Source organism: Mastigoproctus giganteus, chromosome 9 (assembly GCF_048544385.1).
Source record: "Mastigoproctus giganteus isolate SK-2022 chromosome 9, ASM4854438v1, whole genome shotgun sequence".
NCBI lineage: Eukaryota > Metazoa > Arthropoda > Arachnida > Uropygi > Thelyphonidae > Mastigoproctus > Mastigoproctus giganteus.
Window position 1 is genome coordinate 33,496,486 of NC_143583.1, and position 20,667 is coordinate 33,517,152.

General features: G+C 38.1%; 1 protein-coding gene across 1 annotated transcript in view; it reads left to right on the top strand.

Moving 5' to 3' along the window:
• Positions 1-20,667, top strand: part of LOC150080137 (uncharacterized) — a 193,249-nt gene that overhangs the window by 139,301 nt on the left and 33,281 nt on the right. The window contains exons 14-16 of the mRNA XM_090380625.1: positions 1,531-1,682; positions 12,501-12,647; positions 15,381-15,654. Coding sequence (XP_090236751.1) covers positions 1,531-1,682; positions 12,501-12,647; positions 15,381-15,654 — 573 coding nt within the window. The remainder of the gene's footprint in view (positions 1-1,530; positions 1,683-12,500; positions 12,648-15,380; positions 15,655-20,667) is intronic.

Here is a 20,667-nt window from a genome sequence, read left to right on the forward strand (position 1 = left end):
TTGATTTTGGCAAATTTGATTATGACAAATCATTCAATTATACCTTTCGAATGATATAATCAAATTATATCGAATATTTTGATTGTTTAGATTGCTTGATTACTAACATTTGATTATTCTTATCACTGATATAAAGTGTTTGAATAGTTTAATTCTTGATTTGATTTTTTTTTTTTTTTTATTATTTATTATTATTATTGTAAATTAAAAATTAAAATTTTATTAACTTATTACCATTTTCTTAACCTAACTGGGCAGTTTTGTTAAGATAGTTTAAGTTAGGAAAAGTAAGAAACAGAGGCAAGAGATCCTTTTACACGTCCAGGTGGGTGTGTGACATAGACCAGATATTAGCTTTTGTTGGCTTTTACTAAACATAATTAACAGCTGAGTGCCTTTCATTCTAGATTTGTGACAAGAGCATCTAAAGTGACAATTTTACCACTCTGGAAATCTTTGCCATATATTTTGCATAATTAGTCATGTGACATAGCTGATGTTGGCTGCCATTAGTTTTTTCTAATACGATTGACAGCTCGGCATCTCCCATTTTATCTTATGTGAAGTCAGTACTCATACTAAAAACTGTAAGTAAATAAAAGTTCATTGAGCGGCATTTATAAATCAAAGAGAACAAGATGCAATTTTTCCAAGAATTGATATTCTTGTCATGAATTTGGTGAGCGGGATAATTTCACTGAGTGACTTAGAATATTTTCAAAACTATTACTAAAATGATACATACATCACTGCAATATCAGGTAAAAATAACAATTAAAAACCTAACTCTGTATGAAAAATGTAAAGATATGGGATGCTTAGTTTACTGATGGCAATAAAAGTTGCTGTTAAAGCTTTTCTATTGTTCACTTTAGAGGATTTGTAGTTAGAATGGGAGCAGTAGCAATATGCCTCACTTTGCCAAAGATCAATGCTTTTGCTGATATGTTTAAATATCATGCAAAAATGACAATAGAAAAAGCCGAAGAAAAAAAAGTTCTTCAATTTGGAGTTCTTCCAGAACTCCAAATTTGCTGAAGGAGCTAGCTCCTGATGTATTCTGTGTACTGCTGCTACCAATATTGTTGGTGAGGTTGCTCATTTTGCTTGTTTCTAATGCTCCCTAACCTAACTTATCTTAATGAACTATTATGTATAGTTAATTTAGAAAAATGGGAATAAGTCAATAAAATTTTTATTATATAATTTGTAGGTAAAAGAAGACAACATACTCACCTGGCAGCATAGTGTTTCATAAAATTGTGTGTTGTTGATTGCAGTTTAATATGGCTACACCATCCTATTAATGGAACTGACCATGCAAAAGTGCTGTCATGCAGTGTGCTATGTTGTATTTGAGTACATCAAAAACCTTGTTATAATATATTAATGATCAATCCTGTGAAGTGGGGGTGACCCCACTTATAATGCTTTACTGCTTATAGTACTTTCTGGGGTCAGTCCCTTTGAAAGCACTGTAATGAAAGTTTACTGTATTTGATTTTTATTGTAACATATTTTATTTTTCAGTTGTCATCTATAACATCTGAAAATTATATTGTGGCATTGCTGGAATTGGTGCTGAAACATCTTCCTGTTATAGCATCTTACATAGGAAGTGGAATGTTGTCAAAGATATGGATACCTTTAGTGGAAGTACTGATACAAGGAAGCACAACTAGGTGAGATTTAGAGAAAGGTGCAATTTAGAACGAAAATATTCTTCAAACATTATAGTATAAATGCTTTGTAATTTATGTAATTGTTATTACATGAATTATGTAATATTATACTGTATACTTAGTTATGTAATTTGTGAAGTTCATGCTACTATTTTACTAACAGTAGGAGTCAGACAATTTTGTACTGTAGTGGTGCAAAGTGTGTGTGGTCCATGTAGTTGGAATGCATGCAGTAGGAAGTTAAAAAAAAACAGTATGGAAAACTATTATGGTACTTTATTCACATTTCTGACTTATTAAATGAATATTGCCTTTCCACTTCTTTTGCCATCAATTTACTCATTGTGCAATTGATGGCATTCCTGAGAGTTAGAATTCCATAGGGTTCAGGTCTGACAAGCATGATAAAAATTGCAAAAGTGCTCTTTTGCATGATGGCTATTAGGACAATTTCCAGCAGATTGGGTAGAGAAATTGCCAGGTTTTGTCATGTAGATGAGCTAATGGAAAGTAGGAATCAGTTAAGTGATCACCCAAGAGACCATTCATTTATGGAGATTTGATACTAGCTTTGATACTATTTTTGCTCTGGATCACTTAAGTCACATTTATAAATACAAAGGGTACTAGGAAAGTTTTGCAATATGACGCAACAATGAATCACAGGAAGCTGCTTGTTGCTGCATGTTGAGACATGTTCATACGTGCATAGTAGCCGCCGCGCCAAGTCGATGGGCTCAGTTATTCATTAGTAGTGAGAGTGTAAAGTGCTTGCGATGGCATCGTGGTCACGAAATGAGATAAGGACAGTTTTGCGGTATAATTTCGTGCGTGGTTTAACCATAGACCAGTGCTTAGAAGAAATGACTCTTGCACTAGATGATGATTGTCCACATCGTACAACGATATTCAGGTGGTATAGAGAATTCCAAAGTGGAAATTTCACTCTGGAGGATTCTGAGAGGCCTGGAAGGCCACGAACGTCAGTTACGGAGGAAAACGTTACTGCTATGAGGAAAATGCTTGACGAAAACAGGCAAGTGACCTACCAACAGATAGAGGATACTTTGGGCCTAAATGCACCAGCAATTCGTTCGATTCTGCAAGATCATTTGCACGTGAAGAAACTTTGTTCTCTCTGGGTGCCGCATCAACTGACTGAAGAGCAGATGACACGACGTGTGACTTGGTGCCGGGAGATGTTAAAAAAGTTTGATAAGGGACAATCTCGGTATTTGAACAACATCGTGACAGGTGACGAGACTTGGCTGTACTATTACGATCTGCCGACCAAGGCTCAAAACAAAGTTTGGGTCTTTGATGATGACGACACACCCGTAATTGTCAGAAAATCCCGATCCGTAAAGAAGAAAATGATAGCTGTATTTTTCAAATCGAGTGGAATTGTGGAACATGTCGTTTTGGACACGCAGAAGACAGTCACAGCTAAGTGGTATACTGAACAATGCCTGCCTAAAGTCATTGGATCTATGAAGAACCTGTGGCCAAAGTCAAGAATGGACACCTGGTACCTCCATCACGATAATGCTCCAGCTGACCGCGCCAAAGCCTGCACCGAATATTTGACCACGACAGGACTGAAACTTCTGGAGCACCCTCCCTACAGTACAGACCTTGCTCCCTGCGACTTTGCACTGTTCCCGCATGTGAAAATGAAGCTAAAAGGGAGGCGGTTTTCCAGTGATGAGGACCTTCTACGGGCTTGGGACAACGAGTGTGCTTTACTCCCTAGTGAAACTTGGCAGAACTGGTTTAAAGATTGGTTTCGGAGGATGGAGAGGTGTATTGAATGTAGAGGAAATTACTTTGAAAAAATTAAATAAACAAAGCTGTATTGCAAAACTTTCCTAGTACCCTTTGTAACAGAAAATTTTATAATATTGCGAAGTATTGCACTTCCCCACCTGGCTACTTCATAATGCCACCCAGCTGGCAAAATTTTCTGGGGAGAACACTGAATTCTAACAACACAGCTAGAACTCTTGTTCTTTTTTGCCATGAACAATCCTTGCAAGTATGTGGTTGAGGTGAGTGGTCCTCTAGGCAAGTAACAATGTCTAGGCAAATAACAATGTGTTGATGGTTTCTTCTCCAGTGGAGCCTTTCTTTCATGGCCATTCTCAATCTCATGTTGTTTGGCATTACAAGAATGCAAGAAGTGGTGTGATCTATCAAGTAGTGTGAGATTTCTATTCTTTTTTTCCTTTGTTGGATTATTGTTTTAAATCTTCTGTTGTCATTGTTGGTACATATTGTGTTGGAAATTATTCTTGTAGAGATGAAATCCTTTATTCCACACTCTGCCTTAAAATCTCATCCTTTATTTAAACCTTAGTTTTCCAATAAATATGCTAAGGCTGTTCAAGATAACAGTGTTGCATATCACAATTGGCTTGCATTCAAATCTCTAGGTTCATTTGCTGCCTACACCAAAGCTCTCAACAAATGTAAAGCAGTTATTAATCAGTCCAAACTAATTGGATTACTGTTTTAAATCTTCTGTTGTCAATGTTGGTACATATTGTGTTGGAAATTATTCTTGTAGAGATGAAATCCTTTATTCCACACTCTGCCTTAAAATCTCATCCTTTATTTAAACCTTAGTTTTCCATTAAATATGCTAAGGCTGTTCAAGATAACAGTGTTGCATATCACAATTGGCTTGCATTCAAATCTCTAGGTTCATTTGCTGCCTACACCAAAGCTCTCAACAAATGTAAAGCAGTTATTAATCAGTCCAAACTAGATTTTAAACAGGCTAAGAATAGAGAACTTGCTTCATGTCTTAGAAGCTACTAGCTTTACATACCAACTAAGAAATATTGTTCAAGGTTTAGGCCTAAATGGATGTCAGATGAACTAATGAGACATATGGCAGAGAAGAAAAATGCAGGGGATACATATAAATTAATGGGTGACATGGAAGTTTATGATAGATATAAGCTGGTCTGTAACCAAGTCACGAAGAAGATTAGGCAGGCAAAGGCAGATTATGAGAAATCTTTGGCAAAGGATGCAAAGGAAAACAGCAAAGAGTTCTTTACCTATGTAAACTCTAGAAGGAAAGGGATGAATCAGATTGGTCCACTGGATATTGATGTCTCAACTGTTGATGACCCTTCTCAGGTGGCTAACAAACTAAATGAGTATTTTGCATCTATATTCACACATGAGGAGTTATTTAGGGAGGAGAATGCCAGAGGTGTATTCAACTCTGGCAGTGAGCTAGATGATTTTGTAATAACTGAGAGGAAAGTGGAGGAGAAATTGTTGAAGATAAACATAAAAAAGGCACCTGGGGTGGATAGGATCTATCCAGTTATTTTAAAGGAGGCAGCAAAGGAAGTAAGCAAACCCTTAGCCAAAATTATGAGAGCTTCTTTGGACTCATGGGGAGGTACCCATGGACTGGAGATATGTAAATGTGACCCCAATTCACAAAGGAAGATCAAAGGGCGACACAAATAATTATAAACCTGTTAGTTTAACTTCTGTTCCAGGAAAATTAATGGAGGCACTGGTAAAAGAAGCACTGCAAGATCATCTAGACAAGGCTTCAGTTATAGCTCGGACACAGCATGGTTTTGTTAAGGGAAATTCTTGCCTGACCAATTTGATTGGATACTATGATGTGTTTACAAAGGAACTGGATTCTAGGAATAACTTTGATATCATATATTTGGATCTTAGAAAGGCTTTCGATACCTGTTGCACATGGAAGACTGCTGCACAAATTGGAGCAGTGTGGCATTGGAGCCAAATTGCTGCTATGGATAAAGGGATGGTTGAGTGGGAGAAGGCAGAGAGTGGTAATCACTAGTCACTGCTCATCATGGACTGTTATTAGTGGAGTCCCTCAGGGTTCAGTGTTATGTCCATTGTTGTTTTCTGTATTTATAAATGATATTGATGATGGTATATCAAGCTTAATGTCCACGTTTCCAGATGATACGAAGGCTGGCAGGGTTATTAAGGACACTAATGACAGTACGCTCTTGCAACAGGATCTAGAAAAGTTGAGCAGATGGGCTGAGAGGTGGCAAATGAAGTTTAACATTGAGAAATGTAAAGTATTACATATGGGAAGCAGTAACCCCAGAGTAACATATCAACTCTGTGGTACTACACTGACAAGTGTAAAGTGTATTCGTGTCAAACGGCACCAGGGGTTTCCCCCATCTCCGCATAGTATACATTGTCATGTGAAACAGAACACTGTCGAGGCCAGAGATTTAAAAGTGTATGGATTTTGTATAAGTGTACTGTCGTGTACCGTTGTTCCTCTGGACATTTAGCCACTGGACCCCTACTGAGGCCTAACGTTGCCCACACTCGGCCCCTTGGAGGCAGACCAGGTACACCAGTATTACAATTATTTACTCTGGTAGGCCCCGCCACCTAATTTCCTGAGATTTCAGTGGCTAGGGCCTTTGTTAAAAAAAAGGGGGTGGGGGGGTAGATGCTAGAGGTTTAAATAGTATAGGTTTTAAATGAAGGTTAGGTTAATTTTTCACATTGAAGTTTAGCAGCTTGCAGTCGGGACATTCACGGTCGGTCAGTAAAGGTAGAGTGGGGGAAGACTGAAGATTGGGGGAACAGTTAGAAGTATGGGAACGAAAGAGAGGGCGATCCCAGGAGTGTCAGTGGAGCAAGCCCCACCAGGGGAAAAGGGGGAGGCAGTGGAGGGGATGAGACAGAGGCCCATCTCTTCCCCCTCCCTGCCTAGGAATGGGGTTTTAAAAGTGAAGTGGGCAAGGGTGCCCAGTTCAGAACGCCAGGCGGCGTGCTGCAGCAGAGCTGCTGTGGTCATGTCTAGTCATTGCGTCGCACATGGGAGAAAGATTCCCGTCCAGAGAGATCGTTGTCTAGTAGGAGTCCGCATAGATGGTGACGGATCGTCTATAATTTGCGATGGATGTTCAATCCTGGGAGAAAGAGAGTGAGATCCCACCATAACGGTCATAGTCTGGTTCTCATGTGCAGTTCTCATTCGCATGTTCTCATGTTTGGATGCTCATGTGCAGGGAGCCCTGGGCAATTGGCATGCATCATTGATTGCAATTTGTGTTCTCCTTCTTGCAAATAAGTCTTGTGCAAATTTGGCGAGTGCACTATACAAATCGAAGCTGTCCAGGAGATGGTGTTCCCGGTCCTGAGGTAAGTAAGTTAGTCTGGTGATTAGGATTCCACGCAGGTCATCGTACAGTGGGCATTGGTGCATCAAATGTTGCCAGCTCTCGCGTTCCCCACATGGACAATGTGGGTCCTCCACAAGCCGAAAGGCTGCAAGTTTTTCATTGAAAGGTCCGTGACCCGTCAGGAGGTAAGTGGAGTGCAGTCCTGGGTGGAGCCAAGGCTGTGATTTAGGGTAAACTTTGTGTATCCTTCTAGAGTTTATATAAGTAAAGAAGCCCTAGCTTTTTTTTTCTTAGCATCCTTTGCCAACGATTTCTCGTAATCTGCCTTTGCTTGCCTAAATCCCTTTGTGACTTTATTACAGTCTAACTTATATCTACCACAGGCTTCTGTGTTGCCTCATCATTTATATGCATCCCATGCATTTTTCTTTTCTACCACGAGTCTCAGAGGTGCTTTCGTTGCCAGGTAGGAAGGAGCAGCAGTACATGCTTCTTGATTAGACCGGGGTTCGAGCCCATCACCACCAAATATGGAGGATGCAGAAAGGTCAGGGAATGACCACCGCATATCCCGGAGAAATATTGCCTTAGTTACTAATGCTCCTAAAAACCAAATAACAACAACAACAAGTGTCAGTTCATCTGACACCCATTTAGGCCTAAACCGTGAACAATATTTCTTAATCAGTATGAAAAGCCTAGTAGCTTCCACGATTAATTCCTTGGCTGCTTCCCATTTACAATTTGCTGTTGGTAACATCATCAGTTGGTCCCACTGTACAGAATTTAAAAACTGTTTGAGACCACTGTCTTTACGAAAGAAAAAACTCTTCCCTTTACCCCTGATGGTAATTATATCTTTGAGTAAATTCCAATTCAGTATACAGTGTGATCACTGCCACTTGTTGGTTCCGTTATCTGTGAATTCTTAATGCATGAATAATCACTGCTGATAACTAGATCAAGAGTATTATCCACTCTTGTTGCCTCTCGAACATGCTGCTGCAAAAAACAATCATCCTATCAATCCACAAAAGTCTTGCTAGTCTGCAAGTGACCAACCACAAGTTTCAGTCAATATCTGGGAAGTTAAAATCTCCCATTATAATACAATCTGGTTTACTGGCCCATTCTATTTCTCTGTACAATTGTTCATTGTACTCATTAAAGTCATTAGGCCTATAACACATTCCTACTCTCATTTTTGCTTTCCCAGTGCTTATGTCACCAAACTGACTCAACATTGCATTGTCCAATTATTTGTTTCACGATGTTAACTGGATTCACTTCCTTAGGTTTTGTTTCCTAAATAACAGCATAACCCTTCCTCCCTTCCCATCCTGTATATCCTTTCTGTATACATTGTACTCCCCAAATTCCAATTCTGCATTCCTTATATCTGTGTAACACCATGTCTCTGATATCCCAAGAATATCTGCATTTGATGTCTTGACCAGCACTTCAAATTCATGAAATTTATTTCCTATACTCCTACCATTGGTGTACATGTAAGTATACATGCACCTATTCTTATTCTTAGTTACCCTAACACAGCCCATGTAATTATTTGTTTCACGATGACTCCCACCAGTCCCACCAGTCCCCCAGTGCCCCCCCTCCAGGCCTCTGCTTATTCTAATAGTAGCTGTGGAAGAATCACTTTCACCTCTGCCTGCGGCTACTATTGACCTTTTAGTCTGGGAATCCCCTCAATCTAGCAGTTTTCCGACCCACCTAACACTGCCTCGGTATCATCACAAACACTCTTGCACCCCTTCTGTTTAAGTGTATCCCATCCCTGTAGAAGCAGTCTCTACAGGGATGGGATACACTTAAAGCTTAATGAATAAGGGGCGATTATTCCTCAAGGAATGAAGAGAATAATCGCCCCATATTCATTAAGTTTTTTTTTCCCCTAAATTTTAATTTTAATGTCAATCTACAGGAACGAAGAGAACAATCGCCCCATATTTATTAAGCTTTTTAGACCTTCAAAATTTTATTTTAATGTCAATCTTTGTAATGGTTTCCTTGCTGGCATTGGAATGGTGTTCGAAGACAGAAGTTGGGTTGAGTGCTCAATATTGAGAACTAGGGGTCTGAACACTACTGTTCCGACAGTGAGGAAGATGTCTCACATTTTTTTGTAAAATTTATATTGCCTTCACAATGAATTGTTAACGTGTTGTTGGACGAGGAGAGTTGGTTGGAAAAGAAGCATCCTATAACAAAAATAAAGGTAATTCCTGTTGTTTACATAGATGTAAACCTCTCAAGGACTTCCTAATTCATTTCACAAATATACGTGGTCTCAATTCTAATCTCAACGATGTCCATTTCCACTTGCAGTCTGCCAAACTCCATGTACTTTTTCTGACAGAATCTCAGTTATCGGTTGATTCAACTACTGCTCATCTCAGATGCCCAAATTATTTGCTGTATGACTCCTTTCGCCTCAAAGGTGGTACTTGTGCTTATGTCCATTCTGATATTCCCTGTCAGAGACTTGGCAATTTGGAATCTTCTCTCTTTGATCTCTGGTTTAAAATCTCTCTACCTCATTGTGTCAAATTCATCTGTTGTCTCTACTGTTCTCCCAACTCCACTAATCACTTGGAGCTCTTTGACTTCCTCTCTTTGCAACTTGACTTTCTCCAGTCCAACTTTCCTAACAGTGAGGTAATTTTCCTTGGTGATTTTAATGTTCACAACGCCAGCTGGCTTCCGTTTTCTAGTCACACCGACCCAGCAGGTCGAGATGCTGAGGCTTTTGGCATAAAGGTCTTCTAAACAAGCTTCCATCTTAAGGTTTGCCAACTGTTTTTAGTAATTGGTTATCCAGTTTTCTCTCTGATCGCTCACTGACCTAGCACAGATTGTTCATTTACCTACAAGAATACCGGACAATCCTAATCATACAGCCAATACACTTGATCTTTTTCTCACAAACAACCCTTCTAAGTACACGGTGGAAGTGAGAGGTGCTTTAGGCACTTCAGATCACAACTTGGTGATTGTCTCTTCTCCAATGGAACCTTTATCTCATGGCTATTCCCAACCTTGTGTTGTTTGGCATTACAAGAATGCAAAATGGGATGACCTGCGAGACTTCTTTCCTTATTTTCCTTGGTCGGATTACTGTTTCAAAAGTTCTGATGTCAACGTTTGCTCAGATCGTGTCAGTGAAATTATTCTTGCAGGAATGGAATCCTTTATCCCACACTCCACTCTAAAATCTCATCCTTTATCTAAACCTTGGTTTTCCAATAAATGTGCTAAGGCTGTCCAAGAGAAGAATGTTGCATATCATAATTGGCTTGTTTCTAATTCTTCAGTTTTGTTTTCTACTTACACCAAAGCTCACAACAATTGTAAAGCAGTTATTAACCAGTCCAAACTAGATTTTGAATAGGCTAAGAGTAGAAAACTTGCTTCTTGCCCTAATGGTAGCCGAGCATTCTGGTCTCTTGCCAAAGCTATTGGCCGCAACTTTTGCCCATCTCTGCTACCACCTCTGTCCAAACCAGATGGTTCTGTTGTCACTTCAGCCAAGGATAAAGCTGACTTGCTAGCATCCCATTTTTCTTTCAGCTCATGTATTAATGATCTTGGTAAAACACTTCCCACCATTCCCAACACGTTCCATTCAATGCCTCCTGTGGTCTTCCGTCAAAAAGATATCAGAAGGATTTTGATGAATTTTGATGCTAAGAAAGCTCCAAATCCTGATGGTATTTCTCCACCTGTTCTCAAAACCTATGCTCCTGAACTTACTCCTATTCTTTGCCGCCTTTTTTTAACTTTCATATTCTAATGGTGTTTTTCCTTCTGCTTGGAAATTTGCTCATATCTAGCCAGTTCCTAAAAAAGGGTGACAAATCCCTCCCATCCAATTATCGTCCCATTGCAATTACTTCTACTCTTTCTAAAGTAATGGAGAAATCAATTAACTGCCAACTCTTAAACTACCTAGAAACCTTCTGTCTGATCAACGATCGCCAGTATGGATTCCGTCAGTGTCGATCCACTGGTGATATTCTGGCTTATGTTACCCATTTATGGACTAATTCAATGGAAAGGTTCGGTGAAACACAAGTAGTTGCTCTTGACATCTCAAAGGCTTTTGATCGTGTTTGGCATAAAGGTCTTCTAAACAAGCTTCCATCTTAAGGTTTGCCAACTGTTTTTAGTAATTGGTTATCCAGTTTTCTCTCTGATCGCTCACTGAGGGTAATGGTAGATGGCTCTCTGTCTTCTAACTTCTCCACTAATGCCAGTGTCACCCAAGGTTCAGTTCTTTCCCCCACTCTTTTCCTCTTGTATATCAATGACCTTCTTCCATTGACTGGAAATCCTATCCATAGTTTTGCCGATGATAGCACATTGCATTCAACTTTCCATTTTGAGAAACCTTGTCCTGCTCAATCAGCTTCAACTTCTCGAAAATCTGATACCAATTCCTTAAATGCCGATCTTCAGGTAATTCTCCAGTGGGGCAAAGACAACTTAGTTGATTTCAACCCTTCTAAAACTCAGTCTTGTCTTATATCTCGCAAAAAGGATTCTTCTGCTCCTATGCCTATCATTAGTGACACTCCGATTTCTAGGCAAAATGATATATCTCTTTTGGGGATTACCCTGACTTCTAATCTCCCTTGACACAAGCACATTACAAATATTGCTTCCTCTGTATCTAAAAAACTTGGTTTTCTCTTTCGCTCTCGTCATTACTTTTCTTCCAAACAGCTGCTCACTCTGTATAAATCGCAAATCCGCCCTGCCATGGAATATTGTTCCCACATCTGAGGTGGTGCCCCCAAAACCTCTCTCAGGTTTCTTGATTCCATTCAGAAGAGGGCAGTTAGGTTAATTAATGATTCATCTCTAACAGAGTCTCTCCACTCGCTTTCTCATAGACGCACTGTTTCTGCTGCATGCCTCTTCTACAGATACTTCCATGGGCACTGTTCTTCTGAATTGGCTTCTATAATTCTCGCTCTCTCTTTCAAAACAGTCCGAACACGTGCCGCCAACATCCATTTACTGTCCAACTTCAAACCTACAGAACCAACTTTTCATCTTCCTTATTTATTCATTCAACTGCCGTTTTCTGGAACAACCTTCCTTCATACATATTTCCTGAAAATTACAATCTACAGAAGTTTAAGTCGAATGTCAACAAATATCTTCTTTCGTCTTCTGAACCTCCAACCCAAGCACTGTACTAAGTACTATAGGTTCTAATACCTCTCGTGTTTGGGGTTCACATAAAAAAAAAAAAAACCAGCTTAGAATACATGTAGTCTGTACACATTATGTATACTGATACCGTGTGACTTTTTTTTTGCATTACACTAAACTTAAAAATGATCCAATCCATTTTGATTTTGGTTATAAAAATGTGCTTTAATGACCTAGTCATAAGTCTCTTTTATACTTTGAGTTAGAAATTTATATTTGATATTTTTTTCATCATACATCCGTATCATTTTTTCATCAACACCATGAGATATTTATATAGATATTATTTTCTCAGTATAAAAGGCTATTATTAATCATCATGTAATTGTTTTGCTGTTTTGCTCACTATATTTCCATATTGCAATGTATTATTTCTTATATATATTTTTTATTATTTTTTTTTTTTTTTGTCTTGTAGGAATCAGAACTGCAGCAAACAGACACTGTGTGCAGTTGTGAACAGATTTGTACAAAGTGTACTCTTTGTTGAGACAACGGAGTTTCAAACTGCATTTGTTACGGCAGTGTGGGGGACTGCCACAACGATGATAACAGGTACGAAAAGGTAAATATCATGTATTCTTATATATCTCTGGCTTGGTTTTAAATGGGCCAGTGTCAATTTTAATTTATGCTGTGCTTAAAGTATTAGCATTAGCATTAGTAGAGGCATATGATGCAAGAAAGCAAGGTTATGCAGCATCAGCCAAAAAATAAACGCGCCTATTTCATTCCTCCGTTCATTCCAAATACCTGTCCAGTTCACCTTTGAATTTTAGGTTATCAACTTGCACAACAAAAGATGGAAGTCTGTTCCACCAATCAACTACCTGCTGGCTAAAGGCAAACTTCCGCACATCTATCCTACAACTGTCTTTCCTCAATTTGAATTTATGCCCTCTCAGGTGATTATTCTGAGCAAGAGGAAGAATCCCATCAGCATTGAGCATGCTCAAACCATTCAAAGCTTTATACACCTCTATCAGATCAATGATAACTTTCTTCTGTGTTACTGAGAGACCCAAATATGTTTAATCCTGATGTGAGTACCTTAGAGTTAAATGCCCTCATTCAAGTAAGTATCAGTTAGTTAATTTAAAAAAAAAATTAGTGTATATGATCTTCAAGAAAAATATTTTAATTATATTGATTGATGTTTCAAATATTATTCATTTTAATACATTTGAGAGAAGGACATAATATGGTTGCTCATAATAAATTAGTTAAATGTGAATAACATTAATTTAATCATTGTGGTTAGTTTAAGCAAATTTTACAAAAAAGTATTACTTAGGTAATACTTTTTTGTAAAATGTTCTTTTGTTCTTACTTTATAGTAAGAACTCCCACTTAATAATTGGTACTGGGAATAGCTTCCAAATTCATACATCCCACATCCATTACGTAAGGGTCCAATCTGATTTGTCCTTCTGTTCTTTGCATTTATATATGAGAAGAATTTCTTAACTGCACTCTTTGCTCTCTTCTTTATTCTTTATCCCCACTCTTTGTTCTCTCCCAGACAAAGTAAAGATACTGTAGCGAAAATAATGCTTCACTTAATAAAACATCTTTCTCCTTCAAAAAATGATGAACATAATTCAACCATGGAAAACCAACGTGGAACAGAACATCAGTGTACAGCAAATTCTTTCCAAAATAAGAAATTGCCTGACTCTGAAGAGATTTTAAAAGATGAACTTGAGTCAGAAATTAATGAAATACTTTTAACTATTTTTGCTAAAAAAGTTCAAAGCCTAGAAAATATGGACTGAGATCATCTAGGATTATCTCAGTATAATAGTACCAGAATAGAATCCGAAAGGGCGTTTTCTGCTGCTAATCAAATACTGTATGTACGAAAATTAGATCCATTTTAAATGATCATACTATTGATTGCTTATGTTTCCTAAGAGCTCACTTTATTCGGACAGGTAGTGTGGATGCTTAAACATAACTAAACTTTGCAATAACAATATGTATTTCTTTGTTTTTAAAATAACTATTTTAATGAATTTTTCAGGATATTTATTATTGCAATAAAAGTTTATTTAAAACATGAATTCAAGTAATTACAGTACTTGTTTTTCCTTACTTTATTGCACCTAATTTTCATCAAAATTTATTGAGAAAAACGTTTGTTTTTGGAATTCCGGTATCCAGGTTTCATAAATTAAAAATACCGAAATACAGGTATTAAGATTCTACCAGTCTTAATACAGGTATTAAGACTGGTATTGCAAGCCCTAGTCTGGAGGCCTCACTTTAGGAAGGATGTAGAGTTGCTAGAACGGGTACAAAGAAGGGTAACAAGATTGGTGAGAGGAACAAAGGGGGGGCTCTTAGAAAGAAAGGTTTAAGTCTGCAAATTGCAGTGCCTGGAGAGTAGGCACTTGCAAGGTGATTTGATTGAGGTGTATAAGGCCTTGAATGGGTTGAATGCTGATGGTATTCTTCCTCTTGCTCAGATTAAGAACCTAAGGGAGCATAGATTCAAATTGAGGAAAGACAGTAGTAGAATGGATGTGCAAAAGTTTGCTTTTAGCCAGCAAGTGGTTGATTGGTGGAACAGACTCCATCTTTTGTTGTGGAAGTTGATAGCCTAAATAAATTTAAGGCTGAGCTGGACAGGCATTTGGAATGAATGGAGGGGTGAAATGGGAGGGTTTTTTTTTGGCTAATGCTGCATAAGGTTGCTTTCTTGAATCATATGCCTCTACTAATGTTAATGCTAACCCATGTATTTACTTGTTCCATGCTGACTCCCAGCAGTCCTTGAAATCCCCAGCACCTCGCTTTCCAGGCTGCTTCTCATTCCAATAGAAGCATTGCAAGAATCACTTTCACCTCTGCCTGTGGCTATTGTTAATCTATAAGTCTGTGAATCCCCCCCCCCAAGCTAGCAGTTTTCCGACCCACCTAACAATGTCTCGATAGCATCAGCAAATATTTTTGCATCCTTTCTGTTATTTGCAGTTTAAACAAAAGATATAAATATGCCCATCAGAATAAAGTGGGCAAACAGACTCTTTTGGTTTTGAATGCTTTGGTTTCACTGAATATTTGTTTTATTATATTTTTGCCATAAGAGCCACTTCGCACTGTTGAGCAAAAGACGCTTCCAGCAAGCTTTGAATCTTTCAATTGCATGCAGCAATAGTACAAATCATAACCAAAACTGTAATGATTGTTTGAGCCAATAATGGGTAATTAAAATAATTTATTTTAAAGTATTATATTTTTACAAGTATTACATAATTTTATTAACAGCGAATTCATTTTTTTTTTTAACCTCTAGGTCGTTAACAGATTCTACACTTGCTCCAAATTATTCACTACAGATCTTCACCACTTTATCAGGCAATCCTAAAATCTGGAAAAAATACATGGAAAGTGTTCCCAAATGGCCCAAAATTGTAGATAGAGCAAATAGCAAAGAACTGAAAAGTATGGAATTAAATGAAATGTGGGTAATTGTTAAAGAAACAGCAGAGTTATTAAATAACTGCATGGAAATGTCTTCTTTACCAAAAAGAAAATTGAAAAGCACAAAAATGCTAGCTCTTATAAAGGTAATTTATTATTATTTTTATTATTCATTTTTTGTTTTTTTATTTGTTATATTAACATTAGATGTCAATTGCCCAAATGTGTGTTGTCTCAAATGTTGATTTCCCAGGTACCACCCACATGCATTGTATATAAATCAATTTATTTTACATCACTTAAAATATTCTGATAATGAAGAAAATTCAGCTTAACAGCTAATGAAATGGTTGAACTTGCTTTCCATTTTTAATATCATTGCAATCTGAAATATGAAGTGCTATTCCTTTTAAGACCAGTGATGCTGATTTTTATATATGATACTGTAAGTTATGTTATGTTTGGAGTTAGTTATAGTAGTGGCATATGATGCAAGAAAGCAAGTTTACAATGTTTCTACAAATTCATGCAGACCATTAAACAGAAATAAAATATTAAAACGAAGAATTTAAAGAGAGTTAAAGCTCTACTGTAAATCTGTCAAATTGATAGGATTACCAATGTATACTAGCATGTACACCAATGCTAGGGAGTATAGTAAATAAATTTGATGAATTTGAAGTGCTGGTCAAGATATGAAAGGCAGATCTTGTTGGGATATCAGAGATGTGATGTCATGCATATATAAGTAGTGCAGAATTGGAATTTGGGGAGTACGATGTGTACAGAAAGGACACACAGGATAGGAAGGGAGGAGGGGTTATACTGTTAGTTAAGAAACACATAAAATTTAATGAAGTGCATCCAGTTGACAGATGGACAATGCAATGTTGAGTCAGTTTGGTGTGACATAAGCACTGGGAAAGCAAAAATGAAAGTAGGAGTGTGTTATAGTTCTAATGAGTTTGACAAACAATTCTACAGAGAAATAGAGTGGGCATGTAAATCAGATTGTATTATAATGGGGAATTTTAACTTCCTAGATATTGACTGGAACTTGTGGGTTAGGCACTTGTACACTAGCAAGATTTTTGAGGCTTTATTGGGTGATTGTTTTCTGCTGCAGAAGGTACCACCCATGTCATCATCATCATCATCAGTGATCATTCGTGCATTAAGAATTTACAGATAAAGGAACCACTAGGTGGCAGTGATCACAGTGTACTGATGTGTGATTTACTTAAGGATGTAATTACCATCAGGGGTAAAGGGAAGGGTTTTTGCTTTCTTAAAGGTGACTACAGTGGTCTCAGACAGTTTTTAAATTCTATACAGTGGGACCAACTTATGATGTTACCAACAGCAAATTCTAAATGGAAAGAATTCAAGGAATTAATCTTGGAAGCTAGTAGGCTTTTCATACCTACTACATAAGAAATGCTGTTCAAGGTTTAGGCCTAAATGGATATCAGATGAACTAATCAGACTCCTGGCAGAGAAGAAAAATGCATGTGATGCATATAAATTATGAGGTGACACAGAAACCTGTGGTAGCTATAAGTTAGTCTGTAATCAAGTCACAAAGGAATTTAGGCAAGCAAAGGCAGATTACGAGAAATCTTTGGCAAAGGATGCTAAGAAAAACAGCTAAGACTTCTTTACTTATATAAACTCTAGAAGGAAGGGAATGAATCAGATAGGTGACAAACTGAATGAGTGTTTTGCATCTGCATTCACACATGGGGAATTCCTTAGGGAAGTAGAGGAGAGAAGCTTATTAAACTTGGAACTTAATGCAGCAGGGAGCTTAGTGATTTTGTAATAACTGAGAGCAAATTGGAGGAGAAATTGTTGAAGTTAAACATAAGAAAGGCACCTGGGGTGGATGGGATCCATCCAGTTATATTAAATGAGGCAGCAAAGGAAGTAAGCAAACCCTTGGCCAGAATTATGAGAGCATCCTTGGACTCAGGGGAAGTCCACATGGACTGGAGATGTGGAAATGTATCTCCATTTCACAAGGTGGGGGGGATAAAAGGGTGACACAAGTAATTGCACACTTGTTAGTTTAGCTTCTGTACCAGGGAAAATAATAGGGTCATCGGTTAAAGATCAGGATCAGCTAGACAAGACTGCAGTAATAATTCAGGCACAGCACTGGTTTGTTAAGGGAAACTCTTGTCTGACAAATTTGATTCAATACTATGATGTGATTGCAAAGGAACTGGATGAAAAAAATAATTTTGATATCTTATAGTCAGATTTTAGGAAAGCTCTTGATACTGTTTCACATGGAAAGCTACTGTACAAATTTAGCTGTATGGTATTAAGGGTGAGTTGCTACAATGGATAAAAGGTTGAATGAGTGGTAGAAGACAGAGAGTGGTAATCAATGGACACTGCTCTTTGTGGTTTAATGTTATTAGTGGAGTTCCCCAAGGTTTTGTGTTGGGCTCATGGTTAATTGTTATATTTATCAATAGGCGCCTCCGTAGCCAGGTGGGAAGAAGCAGCAGTGTGTAACGCACACTTCTTGATTAGACCGGGGTTCGATCCCGTCACCACCAAATACGGGGATGCGGAAAGATCAGGGAATGATCACCGCATATTCCCGGAGCAATATGGCCTTAGTTGCTAATGCTCCTAAAAACCAAATAACAAACAAACAAACAAACATATTTATCAATGATATTGATGAAGGTATATCAGGCTTAATGTCTCACTATGCTGATCATACAAAGGTAGGCAGAGTTGTTAATGACAGTAAAGGCAGTGTGCTACTGCAACAGGATCTAGAAAGTTGGGAAGATAGGCTTAGAAGTGGTAGCTGAAGTTTAAGATTGACAATTGCAAACTACTGCATATGGGTAGCAACAACCCAAGAGAAACATACCAACTGTGTAGTACTACACCCAGGGTAGTGGAGAATGAACAAAAACCTGGGGGTAATTGTGCAGTCAGATATGAAGTTTGCTAGGCATGGCAGGTCATCGAGTCTTGTTAATGACATATAGGAATTTTGCTAGCAGGGACAGGGAGGTGATTATCCATTTGTATAAGGCAGTGGTCAGGCCATGCCTTGAGTATTATGTAAAGGTCTGGAGGCCTCATTTTAGGAAGACTGTAGAGTTGCTTGAGCGAGTAGAGAGAAGGGTAACAAAATTGGTGGAGGTGAACTAAAGGTTGTAGTAGAAGCATGTGATGCAAGAAAGCAAGCTTGTGTAGCATCAGCCAAAAAAAAAAAAAAAAAAAAATTCACACATCCATTCCTTCAAAAAGTTTGTCCACTTCCTCCTTGAATTTATTTAAGCTACCAACTTCCACAACGACAGATGGAAGTTTGTTCCAGCAATTAACTACCCGCTGGCTTAAGGCAACTTTCTGCACATCTATTCTACAACTGTCTTTCCTCAATTTGAATTTATGCTCCCTCAGGTTCGTAATCTGTGGAAGCTAAAGAATCACATCAGAATTGAGTACGCTGAACCCATTCTAGGCCTTATACACCTCAAACAGATCACCTCACAGGTGCTTTATCTCCAGATGCTACAATTTGCAGAATTTAAGCCTGTTTTGGGATCCCCCTTAGTTCTCCCTCACCAATCTTGTAGCCATTGTCTGTACTTTCTCAAGCTACTCTACATCTTTCCTAAAATGAGGCCTCCAGACCTGTACGCAGTACTCAAGGCGTGGTGGCCTGACCATTGCCTTATACAATGGGATAATCACCTCATTTTCCTACTTGCAAAATTCCTGTGTATCATTGACATTACCCCATGACCCTCTGGCACCTGTCTGCACTGCTCAGAAAACTTCATATCTGACTACACAATTAGTCCCAGGTCTTTTTCATTTAATACCACCCTAAGTATAGCACCACACAGTTGTTATGTTTCTCTATGGTTACTTCTACCCATATGCAGTACTTTGCATTTGTCAATGTTAAACTTCAGTTGCCACTTCTCATCCCATCTGTTGGAGTAGCACACTGCTATTATATTACTATTACTGTCATTAACAACCCTGCCAACCTTAGTATCATCTGCAAACTTGGATATTAAGCCTGATATACCTTCATCAATATCATTGACAAATATAACAAACAACTGTGAGTTCAACACCGAACCCTGGTGGTCTCCCCTAATAGCATTAGTCCACAAAGAGCAGCGTCCATTCATTACCACTCTTTGTCTTCTCCCACTCAAACACCCTTTTTTCCATTGTAGCAATTAGCCCTTAATACCATACTGCTCCAAAGATACCAAAAAAGGCTAAAGTTCCTTCCTTTTTATTTTCTGCACAATTACTCCCAGGTAATTGTGCTTCATTTTCTCTCCCAGGTAATTGTGCTTCATTTTCTCTCCCAGGTAATTAATTTTCTACTACACTAAGTGTACTACCACACAGTTGGTACATTTCTCTGGGGTTACTTCTATCCATATGTAGTGCTTTACATTTGTCATTGTTAAAGTCCTCTTACCAAGAAAGTCTAAAGTTCTGCAAATTGGAGCATCTGGAGACTAGGCACCTGCGAGGTGATCTGGTTGAGGTGTTATAAGGCCTTGAATGGGTTCAGCAGGCTCCGTTCTGATGGGATTCTTCCACTTGCTCAGATTAAGAACCTGAGGGGACATAAATTCAAATTGAGGAAAGATAGTTGTAGAATAAATGTTCAGAAATCTGCCTTTAGTCTGCAGGTAGTTGATTGCTGGAACAAACTTCCATCTGCCGTTGTGGAAGTTGACAACTTAAATAACTTCAAGGAGGAACTGGACAAAATTTGGAGGGAATGGATGTGTGAAATTCTTCTTTTTTTTTTTTTTTTTTTTTTTTTTGGGCGATGCTACATAAGCTCACGTGCTTTCTCTCTTGTATCATATGCCTCTACTACTACCAATACAGTACTTTCTTTCATGAAGTAGTGACACCAACAACCTTAGGAACTGTATGAGACAACTGCAGCAGTAACTAGACATGCAACAAGTCAGAATTCAAGAAAAAATTAGGATGTTACATAATCACTTCCATTGTATAAGCATAAACCATGATAAGGCAGAAAACAATAATATATACCTAAGTGCTGATTAGAATAAAAAATTTTCCATATATTAGTATACGTCTGATCAGAGCATAAAAGTGATAATGTTACATGAACAATA